The sequence below is a fragment of the Nannospalax galili genome, unplaced genomic scaffold, assembly GCF_000622305.1.
Source record: "Nannospalax galili isolate Female #2095 unplaced genomic scaffold, S.galili_v1.0 scaffold886, whole genome shotgun sequence".
Classification (NCBI taxonomy): domain Eukaryota; kingdom Metazoa; phylum Chordata; class Mammalia; order Rodentia; family Spalacidae; genus Nannospalax; species Nannospalax galili.
Genome location: NW_008355971.1, coordinates 2,858,629 through 2,871,738, shown reverse-complemented (window position 1 = coordinate 2,871,738; position 13,110 = coordinate 2,858,629). Strand labels below are relative to the sequence as shown.

Genomic DNA, 13,110 nt, shown 5'->3' with positions numbered 1-13,110 from the left:
TTTCTTTTCTTTTTTAATATTTTATTTATTATTTTTGTTTTATGTGTATGCGTGTATTGCCTGCATGTAGGTAAGTGCACCCATGTCATGCAATGCCCACGGAAGACAGAAGGGGCTGTTGATACCCTGGAACTGGAGTTACGGACAGTTGTTAGCTGCCATGTGGGTGCTGGGATTCGAACCCAGGTCTTCTGCAAGAATAGTCAGTGTTCTTAACCACTAAGCCATCTCTTCCAGTCCCTCTTTACCCTTTTTAAAGATGGAAACTCGGGCTGGGTGTGGTGGCGCACGCCTTTAATCCCAGCACTTGGGGGGCAGAGGCAGGCGGATCTCTGTGAGTTCAAGGCCAGCCTGGTCTACACATTGAGTTCCAGGACAGCTGGGGCTACAGGGAGACCCTGTCTCAAAAAGACCAAAAAAAAAGAAAACCCCAAAACAAACAAAAAACACCAACCAAAAAAAAAAAAAAATTACAAGATGCTACCACAATCTGTATTGTAATTATCGTTGCATATCTCCCCACGGTTAAAAATAGACTGCCCTCACCATGAGGAACAGAATTACCAACTCAGGCCATCTGAGGTGTTGCTCAGTTGAAAATTGGGGACCAAATATGGACTGCCAGTAAAAGCAGATCTAGACTAATTGATGCTACTTCGTGGGTGTTGGGTGAATTTAGAAGGATGGATGAGAATTGACTCCAGAGATAGGAAGGGGAACAGTCCAGGAAAAGGGACTATCCAGTATACACAGAGGCCTGGAGATGAAATAGTTCATGTGTCCCAGACAGAACTCTGGGAGCTCTGTGTACAAGAGAACCAACGACAGTGGATTCAGAAGAGAAGTGGAGGTGCTCAAAGCTGGTGAGCCTTTGAGCCAAGCCAGAGTTTAGGCCCACAGATGGAGATCCCTGCAGGGCTTGGCAGGTGCTTAATAATGGAGTTTGTCACAGGGTTAAGAGATTCAGAGGAGGACAAACAGGAAGCCTCAGGGCAGCAGTATCTGACACCCTGTGGGCAGGACTGGGAGAGAGGGCTGGGGGGGGGGCCACTGGCCATCCAGATCTTGATTCTGTTTTTTACAAGACAACTTCTTCAACAGTAGGAGAATCCTGTGCTAAGACCAGGGCAGGGTAAGGGTTTCTTTTCTTGGCACCTTCTGCTGCTAGAGAGAAAGCCTCTGGGGTCAGCCCTGCTCCAGAGACTAAGCCCTAGATTCCTAGAGGAGGCCGAGGCAGAGACACACCAAGAGAGCAGCCCCTCTACTCTCCTTAGGGGAAGAGCTGATGCTGCCCTTGCTGGCTTGCCCTGAGCCTGGAGACTTCAGGGTGGTGGGACGTTGCCTAGGTGCTATGGCTCCTTCCTTGCTGGGCTGCAAGTTGTTTCTCTTGCCTTGCCCAGACAGTTGGGGCCTACCCAACACTCTGCCCTGTAACCAGCTTGTTCTGATGCAGAGAAGTTGCAAGTGTAGCATAACTTGAGAACACAGGTGCCTCACCTAGACTCTTTGGTACAGCCCTTGCATGCTTGCCACATGTTCTGAGACAGGGTCTTCCACTGAACCTGGAGCTCTCTATCTCAGCTAAACTGGATCTTCCTGCCTCTACCCAGCTCTGAAGTTACAGGCGTCTGGCTTTTTACGAGGTGCTAGGGCTCCATACTCTGGTTCTCATGCTTCCACAGCATACCGTTCACCCATGAGACCATCTCCCCAGCCTTGACGGTGTTGTTTTTAAAGCTGGGACTCACTCAATGTGTGTGTTGTCTCTTTAGCTTGCTTTGATGTAGTTCAGCTACTTGTCTATTTTCCTCTCAAGATGTTGATACTCTCTACAAGTTGAGCCTGGTGCTTTGTAGACCACTTCACATTCTGGATTGGCCTTCTTACTGCCTATGTTCCCCTGTGCCTCAGTTTTCCTATAAACCAGGATTCAGAACTCCAGCAGTCTTGGCAAATTACAGCCCTGCTTGCTGCTGTGGCAAATCAAGTCCTATTGGAATATGACCAGTCCACTTGGATATGAACTGTCTGTGGTGTTCTTGCCCTACCATGGGAGTTTTAATAGAATTGATGAGGCACATGACTGGAGGAGCCTAAAAACTACCCCTGGGTATAGTCATGTATGCCTTTAACACCAGCACTCAGGAGGTAGAGAAAGGGAGAACTCTGTGAGTTTGAGGCCAGCCTGGTCTACATAGCAAGTTTCTAGGCCAGCCAGGGGTACAAAGTCATACCTTATCTCAAAAAAAAAAACAAAACAAAACTATCTACCATTTTACAGAGTTTGCAGAGCCCTGGTCTTTGCAGACATGTTTACCAGTGTATTCAGCTAGTGTGATCTTTCCAGCGTGTGGCTTTTAGTCCCACTTGGAGTCCTCCAAAGTTCTGTGCAATCTGCCTCTCATCAGACTTCTTTCCTGCCACAGTGCCCTCACTCAGCCATGCTGATCTTCTTGATGTTTGTAAACTTGCCAAGCACTCATTTGCTGTTCCCTTTGCCCAGGACCTCTCTCCTTAACTTGAAGTGTTTGTGCAAATGTGAACTACATTGTGGTGCCTCCTGCTCCTGTATCTAGAGGTTGCTGCTTCCTTGCTCTTCATCAGTAGTCCACTCAGCAGCCACTAATTGAACTCAGAAATTGAAGCTGTCTCTCCATTATGTAGTACCATTCAGCCACTTCTATAGCATTAGGAATCAAAATTCAGCCGGACGTGGCTGGCGCACGCCCTTAATCCCAGCCCTTGGGAGGCAGAGGCAGGCAGATCTCTGTGAGTTCAAGGCCAGCCTGGTTTACATAGTGAGTTCCAGGCCAGCTGAGGCTACAGGAAGACCCTGTCTCAAAAACAAAAAAACAAAACAAAACAAAACAAAACCAAAGCAGGGGGCTAGAGAGATGGCTCAGCTGTTCTTGTAGAGGACCTAGGTTCGATTCCCAGCACCCACAAGGTGACTGACAACCATCCTTTGAGCTACACTTACATATATGCAGGCAAAGCATTCATACACAAAATAAAAATAAATATTTTCTTTAAAAAAAATGGAGAATGAAAACCCAAATCCCTGACTTAGTGGCACCTAGGAGTCAGAGTGGAATGGGCTGCCATCCTTCTTTCCCTCATTTGCCCCACTCACGTCTATCGGTGCCAACACACTGGCTCCTTCTCTGCCCTCTGCAGATGTCTCAGGTTCTTTCTTGCCCCAGGGCCTTCGCTGTGCTGTTCCCTCTCCCTGAATTCCTTTTCCTCCCAATCCTCTGTTCCCTTCTGTATCCTCAGTGCCCAGGTCATTGCTGGCAGGGTGAATCCTTACAACAGCCCTTTTAGGTACTTCCTCCATGCTAGGCGCTTCTCTAGATGCTTCGTATCCAGTGTCTCATGTCCCCTTTGCATGACCAGCTAGTGCCTGCTTTACAAGTCAGCCCACCAAGATGCAGGAAGGTTGAGTGACTGCCTGGTGCTGCCATGGAAGAAACAGAACTGGGTTCGTCTCAGACCTTGGATGGTGAGTCTGCTCTTCACCCACCGTCGGACCTGCAGTTTCTGTAGGAGACAAGCAGGCTGGAGGAGTGCTCAGGGCCACTTGACTAGACTGCAGCAGAGCTGAGGCCCAGGCCTGGCTCCTGCTTCCTGACTCCTGACTCCCCAGCTTGTGCAGTGGCCAGAGCCCTGGCTAGTGTTGCTTGAGTAAGCACAGCATCTCACATGTCCTTCCCCTGACTCTAGGCCCCAAGTGAGGGATGAGGAGGTTCTAGAAAGTACTTCTGATGTGAGATGAACTTCTGGGCAGGCAGAAATACCTCCGTTTGTGTCCCTGTGTAGTTGGTCTGCTTGCTGACCATGTCAGTGGGCAAATGTCAGCCTCACTGTTCTTCTTCCTCCCCACGTGTAAAATTAGATGAGTGATAGGACAGGGTTCACGCTGCTACAGGTAAAAGGCCTTCTTTACATGGAGCATGACAGTGGTGATCTCTGCAGTGCAAAGTTGTAGTAATGGTGTTTAGTGGGGCGGTCCTCTCTGGAAGGTGATCCAGATCACAGCTTCTCAGGGGTGGTTCCTTTTGCTTCACTCCTGGACTCTTTGGGTGCTGTCCCTCTAGTTTGTGAACCTTGGCTGAGGGAGGGTCTTTGCTTGATTCTCCTGGGCCCCAGGAGCTGAGGCCTGGCCTGTCATCAGGTTCTCTCTGGGTGGACCCACTCAGGCCCCTGGCACAGGGAGGAGCTGTGTGACCTCCGTAGGCAACATCCCTGTGGAGTCTACATCAGAGCCCCTCTTCATGCTCTTGAGAAGCCATGAGGCGTGTCTGCGGAGCTGCTGTCACTGTCTTTTGGCTGGGAAGGGTTTGGTTTCCCTGGACTTCTGGGGGGAAGGGGAAGACACTGAAGCCCCAGCTTTGGGTGGGAGCTCCCTCTGCCCCAGACACCATGTTGCAAACCCTTGAGGAGTGTCTTGGACCAAAGCCCTCGTTTTTTCTCTGGAATTCTGAGTGCTGCAACCTTGCAGCCTCGCAACCTTGGTCTAGTTGGAACCAGATGAGTGACTGATCAGGAGATAGGCGAGCCTGTTACCCCCTGTCCATAGCCTGCCTCCTGGTACATGCTCCTCTTGAACTCTGGCCAGGTGGATGGGCTAGATCTGGACCCCACCTGGTATCTGAACCCCCTCTTGGCCGTGGCTACCATCTCAGTAGCCCTAGCCCATAGGTGGGGAGCCTCTGTCCCTCCTGGTGTAGCTCTACCACCTGCACCCCTGGTCCCACTCAGAGCCACCCCTCAAGGTGCTTCCCGCTGTTGTGTTCTCAGCCTCTTTCTATCAGTGCAGGGGACACACGGTATATCAGTCTGCAGCCTGTCTTTGTTGTGGCAAAGTCTCTGTATGAAAGGTGGGTTTTATTGTTTTGTTTTGTGTTGTTGTTGTTTTGAAACAGTACAGCTCTAGCTGACCTGTAACTCTGAGATTTACCTGCCTCTGCCTCCTGTGCCACTATGCCTGGCAGATCTGTGATTTTCACACGACCCACTATCATAATACTCTGCATTTTAGAAAGTCAGCATTTTAAAACATTTATCTGTCTATGTATGTATATGTCTGTATGTCACATGTGTCAAAGTCAGAGAACAGCTTTCAGGAATCTGTTCTCTCCTTCCACCATGGGTCCCAGGGATTGAACTCAAGTCAGCAGGCATGGTGGCAGAAGCCTTACCAACTGAGCCATCTCGACATCCCCAGAGTCAGCATTTTAAAATGTCTAAGAGAACACCTGTTATCAGTAAAACAGATGATGGCATGTATTCCTCTCCTTCTCCCTTTTGTACTTTGTGGAAAACAGAAATACTAATAATATAGGAAGCGGGTCTTAGGCTATGATTTGTCCAAGGGGGGCACAGGTTAAAACTAATTAAGAAATGCTGATTGAAAGCATACACTCAGGGAGGGAAGAGGCCAGCATTACCTTGCCTGGGTGTGCACTGGCCTTCCTGTGCAGAGGCTCTGGGGTCATGGGGACCATGCTGCCTGGACCTTTCATACCTACTAAGCACCCACATGGATGCTGGAGGCATGCCGCATTGGAGGCAGGTGGAAGCTGTGTATGGTGACACTTATAGCCCTAGCACTTGAGAGTTCTAAGCCAGCCCGGGCTGCATAGCAAGAGTTTGTCTCAAAACACAAACAGTAAGGCCATCCTTAAGGACTATGGAGGCCTTTAGTCTCTTGGGTGGAGGAGCAGTGTGCCAGCACTTGTTTGTGCACCTGTCTTATAGAGCATGGCATGATATTCACACACATCTCTTTCTTTCAAAGTGTGATTTCACAGGTGAAAGGCCGGTTTGAGAATGCAGACCCTCCTAGCTATTAATAGGGGCCCCTGAGCCTTGTTTCCGCTTGGTTTAGCAGGCCTGGAGCTGAGCAGGAACTGCCTCGCCCAGTGGTACTGGGGAAGGCCACAAGCCCTTTGTGAGTCTAGTAACTAGGCTTAGAGTAAGCAGACTTACTGAGCTTTTCTTGCATCTGGCTTGTTTTGTAGTGCTAGGGCAGAACCCAGGGCCTTGGGCATGCTAGACAAATACTCTGCCGCTGAGCCACATCCCCAGTGCTTGTATTTGGTTTTTGAACTTGATCCTTAGTAATGTGAGAAGGAGGGTGGCTAGGAGTAAGTGCTTCATAAGTATTTATTAGAGGCTGCTTCTGGTCCCCTGACTCCTGGTTCCCCTCCCGGGGGCTCTCTGTCCCAGCCACTTCTGCAGGGATGTTTGTGTCTGCTGAACCACATGTGTGCAGAATATTGTCTCACCCCATAGCTGCATTGCTCTTCACTGTCCTTTTTCCCCATAAGGTGTTTCTGATCACTCCAAGTCTGTGTGTAGACCTGCCTCAGTCTTTGAGCTCCAGAACATCTTACCACATACATAATTCACACATGGTCTCTACCTTGCAGCAGCCCTGTATGAAGCTAACGCTTGCTCTGTTGATGCTAAGATGCTACTTTCTGGAAAACACACCATTGTTGTATATAATATCCAGAAATGACAGTGCCCTATTGAATTAAGACCAACCACCAGCTATAAGACATGTCTGTCCCATAGTGTCAAAGCATGGATCATTATACACTCTAGGACTGATGGGAACAGCCTTGGTCTTCCTTGGTACCATGGAAACAGAGACTCAGAGGAGAGCAGCCCCATAGGGTGGGTCAGGCTGGGGCTTGTCCCTCTGTGTGACCTTACTAGCAGCCTCCATGTCACCATAGTGGTAGCACTTGTGCAGGGTGGTTCTGGAGGATGTCACTCAACAATCTGCCTGGCTGTACTCACTGTGGTTCATTTCAGTCACCGGGGTTTGGGAGCTCCCCTCCTCCCTTCCTTCTCTCCCTCCCAACACTCATTCTAGCGAACATTTCTGTTTCCCACTGTTCATGTGGCTCAAGCAAAATACACAAGGGTTCAAACCACCTAAAATTGCTCTGTGCTGGGTCAAAAAATGGGGACTCTGTGGACTGTTTAGTGTTACTCAGCTATGTGTCTGAATATAATCTTTGGTCATTTCATTCATTAAACAGAACAGTTTGCAAATATCAGGATAGTATTTCCTGACAACTTTGAGTCAGGAGTGCCAGAGCTAGCTTAGTGTTCTCAGACCAGACTCTGCTCTGCTAGGCTGGCTTCCTGTTCGCCACCTTCTTCTGCATCCTTGGCTGGCCAAGTCCCCTATCTCTATGCTTTGTCCCATCCAGGGAATCCTGCTGACCAGCTCCTGTCTCATTAGATCTGCTCCTGCTTTGGCTTTTGATAGCTTCCTTTTCTTCCTGGTTTCCCTTTACACAAAATAGGTGATGTCTAAACTGGAGCTTTTCTGTTTGCTCTGGAGTAGCTCAAAGGAGCGCTGGCCTTCCCTCCCTAAGGCTGAGTGTGGTGGCTTAGTCTCATGGGCCTCAAACAAGCACATTCTCCCCTCTTTGATCATTTCAGTGCTGCCTAGCTTCAAGGATTCCCTAGGCCAGGCCACCCCAGTGATGAATGATCTATCTGTATTCCACTGCCTTTTCCTCATGCACAGCCAGAGCCTGTGCAGTTTTAGACAGGACCCATCAGTTCTGCCAGCCTTGGATCACACCAGATGCCTAAAGGGGTTTGATCTTCTGCTTGCCCTTTGCAGGTGGTGGGGCTATGGTTGGGCTAGGAGGAGGTCCTTGAGCCTAACGCCTATCCCCACACAGGGAGGAGTGGATGCGGGCTATTCAGATGGTCGCCAACAGCTTGAAGCAGCGAGGCCCAGGTGAGGATCCCATGGACTACAAGTGTGGCTCCCCCAGTGACTCTTCTGCATCTGAGGAGATGGAGGTAGCTGTCAGCAAGGCACGGGCCAAAGTGGTAAGTGCTGGGGCTGGTGGCCAGGGGTTGGGGCTGCACCAGCCCTGCCTGCTTTGGTCTCTACACAAAATATGCAGGGGCCCAGCAAGAGGCTTCATAGCTTCCCAGTGTGGGATGGCTTCTGGTTACAGATTGCTGCAGGGGCTACCCCCACCGCAGGGAAACTGCTCTGGCTTTATTGGGGAAGTCGGAAGCCTTATGCTTGGGAGAGCTTGGTCCTGCAGTGACTTTAGCAAACAGTTGCTGTCTGGAGTTACCCTCCTGCCCAGCTAAAGCCTTGGGCCACAACATCTTTTGGTTTTCCTCTTTCTTTGATCAAATTTTGCCCCATGGGCCAAGTGCCAGATACTGAAACCCTGTGCTTGTCCTACCCACAGACCATGAACGACTTTGATTATCTCAAGCTCCTCGGCAAGGGCACCTTTGGCAAAGTCATCCTAGTGCGGGAGAAGGCCACTGGTCGCTATTATGCCATGAAGATCTTGCGGAAGGAGGTCATCATTGCCAAGGTGGGCCACTGGGCTGTGGGGACCCCCTTAGAGGTATCAGATTATCGTTAGAGCAACTTTAGATCTGATTGGTTTTATTTGTGGTCTGTGAATTCAGGCAGCTTCTGTTCTATAGAAAAGCTCCTGCCAGGCCAGGGCAGAGTACTGGGTTTTGGAAACAGAACATGGGGAAAACAAGGAAACAGAACACGGGGAAAAGCTGTTTGATGTTGGGTTATCTCCAGCTGCCGTTGACTGGGGCTAAAGCAGAGGGGACTTTCTTATGTGATCAGTCGCCTGTTTTCAGGAAAAAGTGGTCTGCCTACAATGTGACTGTTTCTGCTGAAGCCTAGTACGGAAGCTCAGTCCATCACAACGGCCTGTGAAGGCTGAGGATGTGACTCAGTGGAGCACTTGCCTAACATGCTCAAGGCCCTGGGTTCCATTCCTAGCACCAGCAACTTAAGATTACAAAATAATGACCATTTATCACTGAGCTCTATCCCAGCCTCTTCATTCTGTTTAACAGGCCATTGTCTGGTTTTAGACCATGCTTGGGAGCTCTTTCAGGACTGGGACACTCATACCTCCCATCTGCTGTGTAATCTTATTTTCCTCCATGTGTCCCATCTTTGACTACCAGTTCCGTAGGACCACCATCAGAGAAGAGGAGCCCAAGCCCAGAGAGGCCTGGGCCTGCCTTTGTGTGCCCTACTTCCCCCTCTGGGCTGTGCACAGAGAGTCTGTCTGGGATTCATCTAGGAGATGCTGTTTGGAAGCTGAGTCAGGAATGGAATTCCCGGGAGGAAGGAACTCAGTGGTGGGAGGAAGGTGTTCAGTGGTAGAGCACCTGCTGGGTTGGTGTAAGTCCCTGGGATTGATTTCCCCAGTAAAGCAGTTCTTCTGTTTTTCCTTTCTTTCCTTATCTTTCTTTTGTTTTTGTTTTTTGTGGGTTTTTTTTTTTTGCCTTATTTAAAGCTTTTATAATAGAAGATTCTAAACATGTATATAACTTTTTAAGAAGAAAAATAAACATCATAGACTGCTGTGTGGTCATGATTCAATTGAGCAGTTATCAACACAGAACCAGTGTTTGATTGGCCCTGTCCTTCCCTTTCTTTAATCTGGAGTATTTTAAGGCATTTTGGCTGGGGGGGGTGTGGGGCACGACAGGATCTCTCTGTAGCCCCAGCTGGCCTGGGACTAAAGGTGTGCGCCACCACACCTGACTTTTTAAGGCATTTTCTAGATGTACCACTTTCCCCATGCATTTTGTTGTTGTTGTTATTGGTTTTTTTTGTTTGTTTGTTTGTTTGTTTTTTGGGTTTGTTTTTTTTTTTTTTTTTTTTTTTGGTTTTTTTGGACATTTTTTTTGGTCTTTTTGAGACAGGGTCTCCCTGTAGCCCCAGCTGTCCTGGATTCACTATGGAGACCAGGCTGGCCTTGAACTCACAGAGATCCACCTGCCTCTGCCTCCCGAGTGCTGGGATTAAAGGCGTGCGTTGCCATGCCTGGCAACAGTAAGTCTTTAAAAACAAAAGTACTCCTGGGTTCTTGGTGTAGTTGGTCCAGGCAGGACTTCACAGATCCAGCACTACTGATACTATGGGCCATGTCTTCTTCACTGTGTGGGACTAGCCTGTGCACTGTGGGTAGCAGCATCCCCAGCTCCATCTGCAGAGGCCACTAGCAACCTCTCCATGTGATCATCAGAAATAACCTCAGACATCCCCAGTAGCTCCTGAGTATAAGCCTGTGCCCAGGCTATTGAGGTAGCTGAGAGTTTGGAACCTCTCTTGTGGTCCTGCCCTTGGGCAGACACCAAATTTTGACTTGTGCTCGAGTGGCTCAGAAGGCTTATGAGGTGGCACTTTCTCCATGCCTACTCGAGTTTCTGACTCAGTGAGACTTAGTAGGCCCAGAGAATTTGCATTCCATAAGTTCCCAGGGAGGCTGATGCCACATGCCCATGTGAGGGCCACACCCTGAGAAATACTGCTGTGCTCTAAAACCTTCACTACATCTAGTTCCTTCTACAGAGCTGGTGATTCTCATATCCTGTTGTGGGACCTCAGGGATCACATACTATCTGCTTTTCCCCCTTTAAGTGCATATGTTAGTCAGCGCTGTGTGACATTACATGAGGTAAACAGTTTGTAAGGAGCAAAGGTTTATTTTGGCTCAGTTCATAGGTTTCAGTTCGTGGTTGCTGTGCTCTGTGGCTTTTAGCTTCTGGAGACACGTGATGGGGAGTATATGACAGAGGAGGGCTGTTTGCCTCATGGTGGCTGGGAAGTAAAGAGAGTAGAGGACCCGGGTTCCCAATTTCCTCTTCGAGGGCCCTATTCCCACAAGTCCACTACCTGCCAAGAGAACTGCAGGCAGCAGGGCAGGCCCCGAGCACATGGGCGTTTGGGGTCATCCAGGACCCCAGCTACAGCAGGATGTTAATGCTTGGCTTGGGGTCAGGTGGTGGTGTCCCATCAACTGTTGTTCACCTTGTGGCTTTGGGATGACCCTTGTCCATTTGGTCAGAGCCTGAAGATGGCCCTGCTCTGCTTCTGCCACTCTTCTGTTCTGACTGCTATGTGTGAGGCCAGTTTCATTTGGATGTTGCCCCTAGGTCGGCATGGAGTGGGCAGGTGTGACACTCATTGACACTGTCTGTCCACAGGATGAAGTTGCCCACACAGTCACTGAGAGCCGGGTTCTGCAGAACACCAGGCACCCCTTCCTCACTGTGAGTCTCTCCTCCCCGGCCAGCCCTGGGGCAGAGTTCTGGGAAAGAGCCAAAGCCTTGCTATATGCACAGCTGGGGTGTGGGGCCAGGTAGGCTGGGCAAGGCATTACCAGGCTCCCCAAACTGCTTGAACTTCAGGACACTGGGGGTGGTGGCTGCATGTAGGTACCTCTGCTGATGGGAGAGATCACATCACAGGGTAGGTAGTCGAGGAGCATGGCTCCTGTCTTTGGAAGTGAGGGGTGCTTAGCCCAGCTGGCCCAGGTGAGGGGATTACTTTTTAGTTTTGTTTTTAAGAGACCATAGGAGCATTCATGTCATCACTGTGTTGCCAGTTAACTTGGGCTGAGTATGAGTAGTTGCCTCTTTAAAGGGAAGACATCTTTGAGACTGCAGGCTTTGTGAAGCCTGTGACTGTCAAGTTTAGTGGACTAGGTTGGGGGTGCCATTTCTTTGGCTTAGTTGCTGCACTATGAAGCCACACAACTTGTTCACATAAGATCTTATGAGATACCTCAGTGTAGAGGCCAGAACCATACGGCTATGGTTTCTGTGAGCAGGGGGGTTTGCCAGGGCATCCCTGAGGATTGGGCTCCTTAGGGCACAGCTTGAGAGCTACCATTGGCTGACAGCTTGTCTATCCCGTCTTTGGCGTCCGCCCCTAAGCTGTTGTCACTCCCCGCCACAGTGAACAGTGTATGTGTGGCAAGAGGGTGGCGGGGCGTGGGGCAGGCGGGGCCCAGGGCGCTGGTGTATCTCATTATTCAAACAAGAGAAGAGAAGTGATCAGAGCATACTTTCTCCTCTGGGCGTTCCTGGGATTTGAATCCACACAGTCACAGGCTGGGCAGGGAGTCACAGGCTCCTACTCCCCAACTGGCAGAGCTTTCCTTCTGTCCCAGCACTCTGGTTCCCTTCACAGGCCCTGAAGTATGCCTTCCAGACCCACGACCGCCTGTGCTTTGTGATGGAGTATGCCAATGGGGGTGAGGTGAGCTGTGCTGCAGCTGCTTCTGGCTGTTTCTTTCTAATGGTTGTAGGATGGGGGGAGGCAGAGAAGAATTGGGTGAGATGATACAGGGTAAGAGAGACTTACTGAATGTCCCCAAATTCCACTCTGCCCCCCCCCCCTTGAAGCAGGTAGCATGATCTCTATGTTGCAGGTAGGAGACCTGAGGAAGTTAAATGACTTGCCCAGGTTCATATAGCTGCTGTGTTTCTGGACAGGATATGAAGCCAGGAGCAGAGGCTGTGGGTGGTGGCTGGTAGTACAAGGAAGGATGTGCTTGGGGACTCCTGAGAAAGCGCCCTGGCTCTTGACTCCAGCCCTCTGACTCCCTTGCCTAGAAACTTGGCTTCCTGTGACTGTTACTGCTGTCACCTGTGTGCCTTCATGGCTTGCTCTGTACACAGGGCACACTTGTTGGGACCACTAGTCTCCTCTCTCACAGCTTGTCCCTCACTTTGTGACTTGTGCTGTTCCTTGCTTCACTACTGTTGCTCCCTGCCTGTCCTGCCTCTCTGTCCTTCCCCTCCCCCCTCTCCCCCCCCCCCTCGCCCCTCCCTCTCTGCCCCTGCCTCTCTGTCCCTGCCTCTCTGTCCCTGACTCTCTGTCCCTGACTCTCTGTCCTGCCTCTCTGTCCCCGGCTCTGTCCCCGGCTCTGTCCCCGCCTCTCTGTCCCTGCCTCTCTGTCCCGCCTCTCTGTCCCTGCCTCTCTGGCCCTGCCTCTCTGTTCTGCCTCTCTGTCCCGGCTCTCTGTCCCTGCCCCCCGGTCCTGCCTCTCTGTCCTCCCTCTATGTCCCTGCCACTCTGTTCTGCCTCTCTGTCCCGGCTCTCTGTCCCTGCCCCCCGGTCCTGCCTCTCTGTCCTCCCTCTATGTCCCTGCCACTCTGTTCTGCCTCTCTGTCCCGGCTCTCTGTCCCTGCCCCCCGGTCCTGCCTCTCTGTCCTCCCTCTATGTCCCTGCCTCTCTGTCCCGCCTCTCTGTCTCTGCCTCTCTGTCCCTGCCTCTCTGTT

General features: G+C 50.5%; 1 protein-coding gene across 3 annotated transcripts in view; it reads left to right on the top strand.

Annotated features, from left to right (window-relative positions):
- The window catches only part of Akt2 (AKT serine/threonine kinase 2), a 56,550-nt gene that overhangs the window by 36,836 nt on the left and 6,604 nt on the right, over nucleotides 1–13,110 (top strand). For all 3 annotated transcript variants that reach the window (XM_008853987.2, XM_008853988.2, XM_017803425.2), the window contains 4 exons: nucleotides 7,713–7,866; nucleotides 8,244–8,375; nucleotides 11,029–11,094; nucleotides 12,017–12,085. In XM_008853987.2, coding sequence (XP_008852209.1) covers nucleotides 7,713–7,866; nucleotides 8,244–8,375; nucleotides 11,029–11,094; nucleotides 12,017–12,085 — 421 coding nt within the window. The remainder of the gene's footprint in view (nucleotides 1–7,712; nucleotides 7,867–8,243; nucleotides 8,376–11,028; nucleotides 11,095–12,016; nucleotides 12,086–13,110) is intronic.